The sequence below is a fragment of the Simochromis diagramma genome, unplaced genomic scaffold, assembly GCF_900408965.1.
Source record: "Simochromis diagramma unplaced genomic scaffold, fSimDia1.1 OVJJ01000585.1, whole genome shotgun sequence".
In the NCBI taxonomy this organism is placed as follows: domain Eukaryota; kingdom Metazoa; phylum Chordata; class Actinopteri; order Cichliformes; family Cichlidae; genus Simochromis; species Simochromis diagramma.
The window spans coordinates 5,129,328-5,142,214 of NW_024387398.1; the positions used below are offsets into that span (position 1 = coordinate 5,129,328).

General features: G+C 37.2%; 1 protein-coding gene across 1 annotated transcript in view; it reads left to right on the forward strand.

Annotated features, from left to right (window-relative positions):
- Positions 1–8,863: 8,863 nt before the first annotated feature.
- Positions 8,864–12,887, forward strand: part of rxfp1 (relaxin family peptide receptor 1) — a 72,798-nt gene continuing 68,774 nt past the window's right edge. Inside the window, exon 1 of the mRNA XM_040010098.1 lies at positions 8,864–9,218. Within this exon, the coding sequence (XP_039866032.1) occupies positions 9,176–9,218 (43 nt within the window). The 5' untranslated portion in view covers positions 8,864–9,175. The remainder of the gene's footprint in view (positions 9,219–12,887) is intronic.

A 12,887-nucleotide genomic window follows, 5' to 3' on the forward strand; every position in this document is an offset into this window, starting at 1 on the left:
GAGGCATTCAGCCTATGTAAACAATGTAGTCAATAAGATACCAATGCTGTCAAATGTAAACTGTTATTGCATCATCATAAACATGTACATATGACATCCACAGCCCAATGATGATTTGGATGTGCAATTTGGAGTGTTCAATATGTCCAGTTAATTTGCCTAAATAGGGCAATTTGGCTTTCACGGTTGAGAAATAATTTGCAGTGGAGTCATTTACTCCCCTGCAGTTTGACTCATATTCTTCCATCATTAATAACCCAGAGGGGTGATTCTTTCTGTAGCATGCCACATAAAAACAAGTAAAATGGTATATAAATACGAGGTCACATAAAAAACAACAAAAAAAACATACCTTTCTTAAACCTGCTGTCAGGAAGTGCTGTTCTGATTGAATGTACTTTCAGATTAAATGTGGACAGTTTGGTTTAGTAATCCATGAGGCTGATCCAGTTCAACTAACTGTGTCCCAATTCATTCAATCTAATGTTTTATTTCTCAATTTATTGCAGATGTCTGTATTTTTACATGACAGGTCTCCGATCGACTGTGGCAATATTTATGACAATATTGATCCATACAAACCCATCTAGAAAATGTGAATATAACTGAGCTGCAGCAGGTCTTGATCAATACTGGTGATGATTTTCAGCCAGTTATCACTGATCAAATTATTAGATGTGGCAGCCAGCTGGAGCCATGCCAAGTCTAATTTCAGCAGAAGGCTACAGTAAGTTTTTTTCTTTGGCCATAATGTAGATTGTGTTTTTGTTTTTTTGAGTAAATGTGAGTATGTTGTGGTTAAAGACCTGTGTTTGTTACTATTATTATGATATTATGAGAAAACATAAAGCCTTTAAATGTGTTAAATGACTAACAAAGCCAGTTGTGTAATAGAAACCTTGCTCTCTTGAGGTGTTTTTCAGATTCTATTATATTAATCGCATCTTTGATGTCTTAGATTCTTGCCTTGATTTGGGGTTTTTTTTTTTGTTATTCTCAAAACCAAGTTTAATAACTTATGGGATTGTGGTGTCTTTGATTTCTAATTGTTCTAACAAGCTGTAATTGTTTTGCAAAACTATGTTCTGGTTAATGCTTCCATTGTTCTTTTAGTAGTTTGAGTTTGATTTATTTATAATCTAGTTATTGGGAAGGTTTGATGCTTGTTAAGATGGATTTCTGTTCTTGTGTTTTGTTTCTAGTTCTGACAGGGATGCCATACTGATCTGTTGTGGTGCAGAGAAAGCCAAGCATGAAAGTGAAGATGTTGAATTGACGGTCAGTATTTGTTCCTACCCTCACCTATGGTTGCAAGCTTGCGGATTCAAGCACCAGAAATATGTTTTCTTCTAAGTGTGGCTGGGCTTTCCCTCAGACATAGGGTGAGAAGCTTGGTCATTCAAGAGGTTCAAGTTTTTTTTTTTAGTTCAAGTTCTAAACTCTTGATTTCTATGTAGTTTCAGTTTGTGTTTAGTTCCTTTACTGTTTCCTGCATTGTTCTTTCCTTTGTCACATCGTCATGTTCAGTGAAAACCTGCTTGTCTCCTAGTTTAGATATTGTCTTTTGATTTATTACAGTTTACTTTGAAGGACGGTTTGCCTTCGTGCCATGTGTTAGTTTTACTTGCCATATTATGATTGTCCTGATTGTTGTCACTTCTGTAATCCTTTTCATACCCATACATCCTTCGCCACCTGTCTTCACTATCCTATTAACCCCTTAGCAGTCCTACAAATTTTGCCTAAAAGGGTTAGGAGTCGGACGTACCGTGGGCGGTACGTCCGACTGCTAAGGGGTTACACCCCCCATTTATACATACCTCGGGCTTCTCTTTGATCATATATTTCTTTTCCCTGTAGAGCAGCCTTTGTCCGTTAACTAGTCCTTGTGTTTTCATATGATTCACTTGCTTTTTTGGACTCCTGGGAAGTGTATACTACAAAATAAGTTCAATACAGCTTTCTGTGTCATAACTGGCTTGGATAAACCCAAAGGTTATTATCAACTTTCTTTTTTAACCACTGTTAAAAAGGGGCATTTCACATGTCATTTAAATTCTTGCACACAAAATGATCCCTGTGAGTGCAATCTAATCTAATCTAATCTAATCTAATCAGAGATGTTACCACGTAGTGATGATGATGATGTTGATGATAAAATTCTGATATTAATGCTGCAAAAAGATAAAACAGATATTCTTGGTGAGTGTTCTGTGTTCTGGTAGCTGCAGTTCTAGCACTGTAAAAAAAGACTTAACAATAGGTTAGAACCAATTATGACAACATAACTATATTTTCTGCACTTAGTTTGTGCTTAATTCAGTTGGTTTAGTAAGGTATGGTAAATAGGTTGCACAGAAAACATAGTCCCCCAGCAGAGAATCTATATTTCGCCTATAACACAACATTTGAAACACAAAACATAACAGCCTCCCAGCTATTCTCTGTGTTTAGCATAAGATACCATGTTGATAGCACCATGTTTTGTTTGGTGGGGTTTTTTTTGGTAGTCAAGTAATTATTTTATGCCATGTTTCTTTATGTCCTGCATTTGGGCCCTCCTCATAATACTCTTCATGACAAACTCAGACTTAGATGCGATGACTAACCACAAAGTAGTTCATTTTCTGTAGCAGATAACAGCATGAAAAATTCCGCAAAAGGGACCACCACACACATGTTTAAGAGGTCCTGTTTTATGGTGTAAAATTATGAAAAGAAAGCCATTGCATGTTTGTTATGAAGGGGTAAATAAGTTATTTTTGTATGAACATGCTTTAGTGTCTGTCATTATAACAATAGATATAATTTTTTCATCACTTTCTTGGCTGCTTCTTTAACTCATCAAGAACACTCATACTTATAGACTGATAGTAGTCTTGACCACATCATGGTTGAATGTGGTGAGAGATAAAGTATTTCAGTTTACATAAACAGCTGTCCTGACAAAAGAGCCAGAGCTGCAGCACAACTCCTTTTATGACTGTGTTAGTGTCGTACTGCATGTGTTTCTTCTGTATACCAAAACTGGATACTGCATGTTTATGCTGTAAAATGGATAAACTGTAACCTACTACTGTTTCTGAATTTCCAAGAGCAGGGAGTACTACAGTTTAAACAAAGATAACAAAAGACAAGGAACTTAAGTAAATATACACAAAAAAATGCGTTCATTTAAAGTTCAATACTTTAGTTGATTTGTTTTGTTTTGGGGATTTTTTTAGCTTCTTCTCCCAAGTTCTACCAAACAAATTAATAAGTATATTCAGACAACCTTGCTATCTTGTGATGACGGTTTTAGTGTGAGTAATATTCATGACAAGAATTAACAACAGAATTGGAAAGAAGAGACAACGCTAATACCAACAAGCGCCACAAAGTGCAGGTCACATAAGGCCAACCTCTAACACAAAACAAAGCTGCTGCTCGCTCAGCTCTTAAAATTATTTTAAATCTCACATTTTTTATGTGTCACTGGATTTCTTTTATACTTCAGTGTTTATCCAGGAAAAAGAATAACATGACATCTATCATGTATTAGCTATACTGACACCACACAGCTTTATCTAATCAGCCCGCTGGGTTTTGAAAATGATCTCTTCCTTCTCATTGAAATTAGTAATTCAATTTTCAGCCTGATGAACACTTCTTTGTTCTGTAGAAGATAACAACTTCAGTAATTTCTTTCATAGCAAGAATGACAATTTCAGTGTGCCAGAAATCTTCTCGGTGAAAAAAGGCATTCAAATTTCACAGATAAAGTTTTAAGGTCATTTTTGTGATACAGTACTTGTGCTCTATAATAACTATTTATCTTTTAATAGGCATTAGGGTCCAAACTCATTTTATACATATTATGGAATCATATTAATATTTTCCATATATTTATATATATTAATTAACTTTTACAATAAAGGAAAGTCACACTGTAGAGCGTTTTAAAGAACTGAGGTTTCAGTTTTTAATGCACTATCAAACGAACAGCATTCTGATTTAAAATGTCATGGTGATTTTCAGATATCTATCAGACCTTTACCTCTTTAAAATTGATACAGTGTCTATTTTTTATAAACATTCCACCAAATCAATACATGATAGCACAGGTCCACAACCTGTTCTAATGCTTTTTCTTTATATCTGTAATTAAAATCAAGCGCATTACATCAGCTATGAACATGCTAGAATTCAGGTTTGATAATAGAATAGAAACTTCCCTGGGTTGCTAAAACACTGCTCTTAAAGTCTAAAATTAATTCTAATTAAGTTAACACTAAGTGGGAAATAGTGACTTCCCATCTGTGAGAAAGTATACATGCCTCCCTTAATCCCCCTAAATCTAAATATGTAAAATCAGGGCTTATCATGCACCCACAAATAGCAACTAAGGGGAAATTTGCATACTAGCAAAGCATAAAAATAAATATGCAATTTCCTTTTCAAAGAACAGCGAAAAGATATGAAGATGAGTTCCTTGAGGAAGCCGTCAGTGGTGTAATGTAAGTAATTCACTGACTGCCAAAATATTATGTAATGCTGCAGCTTGCCAAGCACCCACAGGGCTTGTTTGTATCTGATCTTACAGTCTGAGGTTTGTTAGAAACCACAACACGGTTAAAAACAAAGATATTTAATGCTGTCAATGCTAAGTGTTGTGGTATTTTCTTTAACCTCCTAAGACCCAAACTCTTCCACAACATGCATTTTTAATTTCTCTTTGATTTCTGGGCATATTGGGGCCCAATGAATGTAAAAACAAAGAATTGCCAGATTTTTTGTTTTTACCTTATTTTTGTTTTTAAGAACAATAAGAGCCACATATGAGGATATTCGTTTAAAGTTTTGATAGAACAGCAGCAGTATAATGTCCTCGTAAGTGGATATCAGGCCCATGTAGAGCAAAATTGAGTATTTTGGTCTAAATAACCCAAAATGTGATGTCCCCATATGTGGACGACAGGTCCTAGGAGGTTAACAACCTCAATTTAAAAAAAAACCCTTAAAAGAATTCACCCTCCTGTTTTTAGAAGTACAGTAATGCTCAGCAATTCCAGTACACCATAGCAAATATTGTTTATTCTTTATTTTTCCTGTTTGATGAAGACTTCTTACTGAGGTCAGGGCTGGTTAGAGTTGGTAGGTGGCTTCTTCTGTCTTTTTTCCCCCAAACAGCAGCAATGATTGCTTAATCGTGCCTTTCTTTTTAATTATGTTTCTGAGTAGAGATGTAACAATCAATGTCAGCCTTTGGATCAATTAAAGTAACTATAATAGGTTTATTTAACAACTTAGGGACAGCAACAATGCTTCTAACAAACACAGTGCAACAATATCACCTATTTTGAGTCATGTTTCTGGTTGTGTGAAGTATACCATTGCGGTCATGCACTCATCATGGACTTGAATGTCATGATAATTTGGGGCTTTTAAAGATGTATTTGAACTTTCCTTTTGCCAGTGTGTAATGACTGTGCTGCGTAGCTCTTTAATGATTTAAACAAATAAATGAAGTGCACAAGTTTGATTTTGAAATTTTCTCTAATCCACACAGTTCAAATGTATATATGTAGGCTCAGGTTTATATATAAATACCCACTAATATTTGGTTAAATTAGCAAGTTACACCTTGACCACAGGTAGGTCAACAAGCTTTGGATATGATTCTGGCTGTATATTTGACTACTCCTTCTGGTAGAATTGGTAGATTTATTTATATTGGTTGGTTTCCTGGCATGGACCCAGATTTTAAGCACTGTCCACAAATTTTCAATAGGGTTGAGGTCAGGACTTTGGCTAGAAGGCCATTCTAGAAGCACAAGGTTAACCTTGTCTTGTCCATTCAGATAAAGCAGTTTTGATAATTGTCTTGTTGCAACACCCAAATATGTCCACATTTCAACTACCTAGTTGATTTCAGGTGAAGTTGAAAAACTTGGAGGTATTCCTTCTTCATTATTCTATCCACTTTGTGTAAATCAGTGACAGCACCACTGGCAGCAAAGCAGCCCCAGACCATGATGCTACCACCACATACTTGACAGTGTGTACAGTGTTCTTAGGTTAGAAAAACTCAACCAAGCATACACCTTATTATTGTGGCCAAGTAGCTCAATTGTCTCTTCTGACCATAAAATCTTTCTCTAATTTTTTTTATTGGTTTGTTCATGTGGAAAACTACAAATTTCAGTCAAGCTTGAAAGTGTCAATTTTGAAGCCTGTTTCAGTCCTGTCTTCATCTACTCCCCCCCCAAACAGCCGTGCCAGATGTCCACTCCTCCCTGAGCCTGGTTCTGCTAAAGCTTTCTTACTGTTTAAAGGGAGTTTTTCCTTCTCACTGCTGCCAGACTGCATAAGGGGTGATATAATTTGGGGGGGGGGGGGTTCTCTGTTTTCTTTGTTTTATTGAAGGGTCTTTGTAGGGTCTCTTACAATATAGAGACCCTACACTGAAGGCTGGACAGTCCTGCCTTGAGGCAACTTTGTTGTGATTCGGCACTATATGAGCTGTTAGGGTTAGGGCCTTGGAGACCCATCCACCGACCCATCCAAGGTGTACTCTTAGTGGCAGGAGAATAATATGAGTATAGCGCCACCATGGCTGGAGATTGAGCAACACTGGAAGAGCATATGGGAGAAGGACACAACTCAAAGGTAATGCTCAGTGGCTTCATAGTTGATCTAAGAACAGACCACAGCAACCTTACTGAACAGGACCCAGTAACCATCACAGCAGTAGACATCCAACAAAGTGTCTACAGTATGAAGAATTGTCACCAGGCCCTGACATGGCTCACACCTACTGGCTAAATGCACTTGGCGAGCATCTGGCAGCACAGATGAACCAGCTGCTATTTGATGAGGGACACCCGGAATGGCTAACTGAAGGCTGGACTGTCCTGATCCCCAAGGATCCCCAGAAGTGACTGCTCCCATACAAAGGAGGCTCCAACCAACCATGTGCTCAGTGAATACCTCAGACAGCAGAAACCCAAGAAAGAGCAGGAAAAGGAGCAACCATCATGGAAAGACAGGCCACGGCGCAGTATGTACCACCAGCAGACAAAGGAAGTGGCTGACATCCAGAAGATATTTCCTTTTGCTGAATATCAGCAAAAGGAAAAATAAATTCTTTTTTAAAAAAATCTGTATTAGCTTGTATTTTGACCCTGTTTGCATGAGAGACAATGCAAAATAAATTAAAACCGGTGCACCCAACCCTTGTTCCAATCCGTTTTTTTTTTTAAGCCACTGAAGATGTACACTGTGCAATCATTCCGAAGAACAAAGAAACCAGTAAAAAAGCAGTTACTGGTACATGGAATAATTATTAGAAAAGTCAGTAAAAAGTAAGCCCAAAATTACCATTACATTCATGCCCATGATGACTTCTGACTACAAGTAAGTCCAGGATTTCTTTTAGCTCAGGCTTTGGTCTCACAAAGTGCATAAAACTAAGACTCTTTAACAGCTGATCCATTACATTCAAGAGTGTCTGTTTGCCATCAGGCACCAGGCAAGCAGCATACAGTTGGTTCATTGGGGAGTTTATTAGATGAAAATAGCAGCTGTGTCTTGAAATAACACTAAAGTGAGAATGAATCGGAACAGCAAGTCACTACCTTTTAAAGCAAAAGAGTGAAGCATGCGGTGAAAGACAAAATGCAGCCTGCAGTGATAATATTCACAGGTTCTTATTCATTCATACATAATTTATATTGACTTGTTAAAACACACAGACATTAATATGTAAATCTACCCTACATATAATATCTTGTACATCTTTTACACTGGCTTTAACAAGCACTACTAAAAGTATACTTCAACTTACAAGCAAGCTGATGAGTTGTTGTTATTGTGTGACGAACGGCGTTAAAGCTAATAATTAAATCTGATATTTCAGATATTTGTTTTGTATCTAATTGCCGGTATTGATCATTCTTTCTCCTTGTCCAAACATACCAACTTTTTTTCTTTTTTTTTTAATTTCTATAATACAGGAAAATGTTTAATGTGTGTGTGTGTGTGGGGGGGTGATTCGGGGAAAATCGTGTGCGCTATCCCACACTCAGACGTTGTTTTCAGTGATCTCACATACACTCCTCTGATCCTACTAACACATGAATTGTCATTGAGGCTTTTGTAGACTCTGCAGGGTGCTGTGCTGCACAATTAAAGTTTAGCGCTCAGTACAAACACCTACTGATTACAAATTTGATCAGCGAAACTGATTATTGCTTTTGGACTTTAGCTGTTCCTCCTATTTCCTTTTCCACCTGCTGCCCTCAGGGAGAAGGTACAGGTCTATACAGGCCAGAACATCCAGACTGGCCAACAGCCTGTATCCACAGGCTGTGAGGCTCCTGAACTCTCTGCCCCCCTCTCACGGACAATAACCATATCCAACTTCTTAATAGCACTGAACTGGTCTGCATGGGTGCATCATATCTTTATTCTCTTTCCCCCTCCTGCCCCCCCTTTCTTAAATAGATAACTATCATATCTGACATCATATCTCACAGTACAATAATATTGAATGGGTTGCATTGTTGTACTTTGTCATGTTTCTCAGGTCTTTGTCTGAATTTCTTATGAACATTACTTGTCATGTTCTCATGTTGTTGCTAAGGATTGTCTTATTGCACTGGAGTCACACTGGGTTAAATATTTACACTTGGGTTTTAAGGGGTATTTATTATTTTCTTCATTATTTTATTTATGGGTTGTATGGAAGCCCCAAACGCAATTTCATTGTTTTCTGACAATGACAATAAATAAATACTTATACTTATACTTATTCAGAGACCCAGATTGCTCCCCCACCCCCTTTTCTCCTGCGAGCGCCCTCTGCGCGCTGCACCTGTACTGCTGCGGCTTGTGCGTCAGAAGATGGCAACTGATTCTTTAGACCCCTCTGCTAGTGGAGCTGGCTGCAGACCTAGTCGACTTTGCAAAGTGGCAACGGGTTCTTCTCTAGCTGCATCTGCATCGCACGCGTTTGACAGTACCTCGGTCCACGCGTTTATTACGTAACAGGAACGCAAGGGCAAACTTTTGGTGACATTTTTACGCACAGATTCCCAGTTTGCACAAGTAGACGACCATTGCGTTGCTCTCTTACTACTTCAACCGCGCGATATTCAGCAAAAGAAAAAAGAAAAAAAAAAACCAAAGCGCCACGATGCAAGTTTATATAGCTGTGGCATTCGCTTACGGAGTGTGGGGTAAGTTTAACAACTTCTTTCATCACGAAAATATGGGCTGGCTGTAGATAAGTTATCTTTTTTCAAGTGTTCCAAAATCTATTGTTTTTCACACCAATTTTAAAGGGAACATATTTTCTAATAATGCTTTTTAAGAAGTAGCCGCCGGGTAAATCCAAGTAAATATCTTTCACATAAGCACGGACAACAAAAAGGGTAGAGAGAGAGAGAGAATAGTGATTTCCAGGGTTTCTATCGAATGCATGACAGAAGATGTAGCAGGATAATTCTGTTGCTTTCACGATAGCTTGAATTGGTCGTATTTAAAATCGTTTTCGGTGCAATGGCTATTCCACCCACTAATAACCACCTCTAATATTATACAATTTAATCTTATCTAAATGTGGACGTAATTGTAATCAATAAACATGCCCAGTTAATGTCTTCAGTCCCATTTCATGTTATTATGCATGTGGGTCTGAGGATGTTTGTTTTGCATGTTTATTACATTTATTGGACTGCAGAGAATTCGCCATTTGTTAGATTTTTTTTTTTTGGAATTATCTTCGCTTTTCTTAATCTAAAGCAGTCATAATCTAATAAAACAGCAGTGCATTCACTACTGTATCGGTAACTCTCTGCTACTTGTGTGGCATCCTGTATTAAGGTTTAGAGCAGGGGGAAACCTAAAGGGAACACCGAGTTAAGTCTGCCAGTTGTTGTCGCTGAGTGTAGTCCAAGCGGAGCCACTGCAAAATGAAGTCACCGACCAAGAAAATGTTTGGGATATTAATATCTCCCTGAGATTTTAAACCTATTTAGTGCATTATTTGGACTGATCACACACCACTCCGTGTTCAGCTGTAGGTTTGAGAAGAAGCTTTTAAGACTGTCATACAGCTTATAAACTAATGACAGCAGGGCAGTGATAACCTGTCCCAGGATTTTCTTTGGGATAATTTTCATTCCTTTTTTTCCCCCATGACTGCTGTCTTTGGTTCCCTTTGTCTCTCTTAAGGTTTCTTTGCAATGACTTCTTGTTTGATTTTGATAACTTTCTGCGTTTTCTGTTGATTTTTGCCTCATTTGTGATCCTCTGTCCACACTCATTAATTTCACCTGCGTTCAATTAGCTCTCTGTGTATTTAGCCCTGTGCATCCTTTGTCAGTTGCAGACTTGTCTGTTTCCCTTCCGCCCCAGTGGTTCTGTCTCTGTGTGACTCCCCGAGGCTTTGTTTTCCTTTTTGATCCTTCCAAGTTATTAGTTAGACTTCATTTTGAGTATGGTGCTCACTCTACAGTGCCTTTTGGTGTGTAGAATTGATTACATTAATTAATGTCAGCTTTGTCTCCATCCTGTTTTCTTGTGTCTGCATTTGAATCACCTCTGAACTTTACGCTAAAACTAGTCATGGAAGAAATGAGCTGCATTTTCTTTGATTATCTTCTAGATACAACCATGCACTGGAAGACAAAATGTCTATACTGTGTGCTGTATTGTGAAAAATGGATCTGTCGCATCAGAAAACAGCCCATTAAGAGCATAGTTTGTATGTTGTCACAGTCAAACAGCTGATTGGCTTTATCCCAGAATCTCACAGAGCATTGCCACAAAGCTCTTTGGAACCATAATTCACAATCAGTCAGTAGAAACTGTTGGACCACATCTGTGGCAAACCATCTTCTCTGAGTTTTTGTCAGTGTGCTTACCTCTTTCCTTATCAGCTTTTGTGGGGCTGCAGCATGTTGAAACGATCCCAGAGACAGTCAATATAGTATAAGAGCTGTCTGAGTAGTTGCAGATCAATTTTAGAGCATATTTAATGAATTTTCTCACATTTCTTTCACTTGAGTCCATGTTTGAACTTGTTATTAAATGCATTATTATTTCATATGACATATATACAACATATAAGTAAACATATAAGACATCTATTTGCATAAATGTTGAATATTTGCAGCTGGTCTTTGATGCCAGCTGAAAAGTCAGGGATAGTTAGTTAGGAAAGTAGTGAAACTTCCCATTAAATTTTGGGGAATATGCATATTAAAGAGTTATTTCCTCCATTTTTTTCTTCATTATGCTGTAACCCTAACAGCAATTATCCGCCTGAAGGGTTTATGCTCAAAGTGTAAATAGCACACTTTTTTTAGATGAGCAGCTTATCTGTAATACAAATTGCACGCTCATTTAAGTGAATGTACTTGTGTCAGTCTAAATATTGAGGAACAGCATATTGTAACTGAACGGTTACGTGCAAATATTACAAATAAACAATGTTAGACAAACAACTGATGAAACGAGCTGATATAAGAGTGTACAATTAATAATAGAATAATTTTCACTGTTATTTGTGATATGCTTTATTATTCTTATACTGTGTAGTACAATCACTGTCCAGTCCTGAAGAGTGATTAATGGGATCATTGATTAGTTAATGTTAAATAAGAATATGAGTAAGTGAATGTAGAGAAACCTTATCTGATATGTGTCCTAGGAAAGTAAGCAACTGATTTTCAAATCAAGTTACAATTAGAGTAAAAAAACAAAAAAACCAAATAACTGTCATATTTATTGGTATTTATAATTGCTATAGACCTTTATAAAGAATTAACCATGTGAAAAGTTTTTATCTAGCTAAATATTACAGTTTGCTAATTACTTGGTACTTTTTTTTTAATTTTCAGCTTACTGAGGAAGTAAACTGAAAATGTAAAGTTCTGAAATGGCTTGTTGTGGCTGTTATTTGTGGATGTCACTTTTAACCAGACAAGTTATCACCAAGGAATTCATATATCATCGGCAGCCAAGTACGTTCAGAGTATTTAATTCTCTGTTCAGTTATTATGAACATCGGGCACTGGCAGAGGCACAACGATCACGTCCAGACACTATCAGCTGAAGTTTCTTTTTCTTGCGTGTTGCACACAAAACAAGGCAAGGACATGTTTTCGCTACAGTAAATAGTCTGGTTAAGGGGTGTCAACAGAGCTTGCAATAGGGGTTTGGCAGAGACAAGACCATTTAATATCCAGCAATGTGAGCTGAACGTTTGGCTTCACGTATACAATTCCATTGGCTAATAGCTAGAAACATTTAGGGATAAAGTGTGAAAAGTTTAGTCAGTAAATAATCTTAAATGGTAATGCAACAGAAGCATTCCTCCATGTGATTTCTAAAGGAATATTCCCTGCAAGTTATCAGAAAACTTATGTTGTGCTATATATTTTGATTGTATTTTATTTTCTATTTTAAAAAAATCGAATCTAATATATATTATTACAGTGCGTGATACTGTCATACTTTATAGCTCTCCACTGTTAAAGAGAGATTGTGTGCTATGTTTGAATAAAGTAGAAGTCATTAGACATTAGGGGATTAGGGGTTATGTGTTCAGATGCTGGTTTTCAAAGGAGAATTTAATCGTTTACTTTGCAGCCTTTATGCTGCAAGGCTAGCAAGTCTTCCTGTCTGTCTATAGCGAGTCTTTTAGAGTTAACCAGAAATGAATGTGTTTGATCACCCTAGTTTAACCTGATGCAGATGCTTATGTGACATATTCTGCCGTCGCAGAGGAAATAAATTCATGATGAGCAAGGAGAAAATCAGCTGTCACAGATGATGAGCTCAAATTAAATGAAAATATAAACCCTTCCCTGCACAAGTGTCTCAGAAGGCTTCTAGAAACC